Source organism: Emiliania huxleyi (genome assembly GCF_000372725.1).
Source record: "Emiliania huxleyi CCMP1516 unplaced genomic scaffold EMIHUscaffold_8894, whole genome shotgun sequence".
Taxonomy (NCBI): Eukaryota; Haptophyta; order Isochrysidales; family Noelaerhabdaceae; genus Emiliania; species Emiliania huxleyi.
The window spans coordinates 1-1,220 of record NW_005195373.1 but is presented as its reverse complement, the minus strand read 5'-3'; the positions used below and the strand labels follow the sequence as shown (position 1 = coordinate 1,220).

General features: G+C 64.8%; 1 protein-coding gene across 1 annotated transcript; it reads right to left on the bottom strand.

The window, feature by feature from the left end:
• Positions 1 to 514: 514 nt before the first annotated feature.
• On the bottom strand, positions 515 to 1,198 carry EMIHUDRAFT_259254 (hypothetical protein; the record flags this gene model as incomplete). The annotated part of the gene is made up of 1 exon (XM_005758057.1): positions 515 to 1,198. The coding sequence occupies one exon, from the start codon at positions 1,196 to 1,198 to the stop codon at positions 515 to 517; it is 684 nt and encodes a 227-aa protein (XP_005758114.1).
• Positions 1,199 to 1,220: the final 22 nt, after the last annotated feature.

Below are 1,220 nucleotides of genomic sequence, written 5' to 3'. Positions count from 1 at the left end.
CCTCTCGGCGAGAGCCACAAGAAGGCGTCCACACAGCAAGCCGCTCGTCGGACAGGCGTGCTCGCTCGATGCCGGCGAGCGCATTGCGCACGCTTTGAACGGTGGCGAAGCCAAAAACACCGATGGTGGCCGTCCGCTATGCGCGTGAGCGGCGGCGGTCGAGACCTCACCCTTCGCGCCGACGACCCAACCTCAGTCCTCACGCGGAACAACCCAACCCCCAACCAACCCAACCCAACACCAAACAACCCCACTGAAAGCACGATTCTCCTGTTGGGCCCTCAGTCTTGTGTTTGATGCCAAGTGAACTGAAGCCAACAACAAAACACCATGGAGCATGGTCTGCTCTATGGAACTATGCACTATGGTCTAACAACACTGCGACAACACACTAAAAAACCTATACCTATCACAGAAGTAGACCGCGCTCGGTGTCTGGCTAGGAGCCCGAACCAACGGTGCACAGACGACAGAGCATTTAGAGCGCCGAAAAAAGAGCGGGAACCATTGGCGGCTAGTCGTGCTCACACCCGTCGTGCATGCCGGCCACTGCCGCCTCCACCTTTCGCGTCGACATCGCCCTGTAGCGCGACACGGCGAGTCCGACCGGGCCGCTCAGCCGCACGATCTCTCCGATCCTCGTGAGGGTGCCGTTGCGGGCGTCCGTGTGCCAGTCGCCCTGCATCGAGTTCTCGATCGCGTAGAGCGTCTGTGGGCCCTCGCCGTCGACCAGCGCGTTGACCACGCTCCTGCTGCTACCGTGCGCCTTGAGCAGCGCGAGCAGCTCCTCCACCGCTGCCCGCCGCTCCTCGCTGCCGGCGCGCGATGCGCGTAGCACCTCGAGCAGCGTCGCCACGCGCGCCGCCGGGTCTGCTGCCGCGCCCGCCTCGGCAGCCTCTGTCTCTGAGGCGGCGGCATCCGCAACCGTGCCATTGGCGGCTGGCGGCGCGCTCTGCGCCAGAACGGTGCACCCACGCTTCACCTCCTGCAGCGAGACGCCAGCCCACTCGCTCTGCTGCAGTAGCCGCGAGTGGAGCTCCTTGGCTGAATGCCAGCCCGGGCCGGGAGCGACGCACAGCGCTTGCAGCGCGGCCACCAGGCTGGCCTCGCGATCGGCTAGCGCAAGGTTCTCCGGTCGTACAGAGAGGCCCTTGCCTTCGACAGTCACCGCGACACGGCCGCGGGATGCGTCGAACATCTTTACGACACCGTGCTTGCCG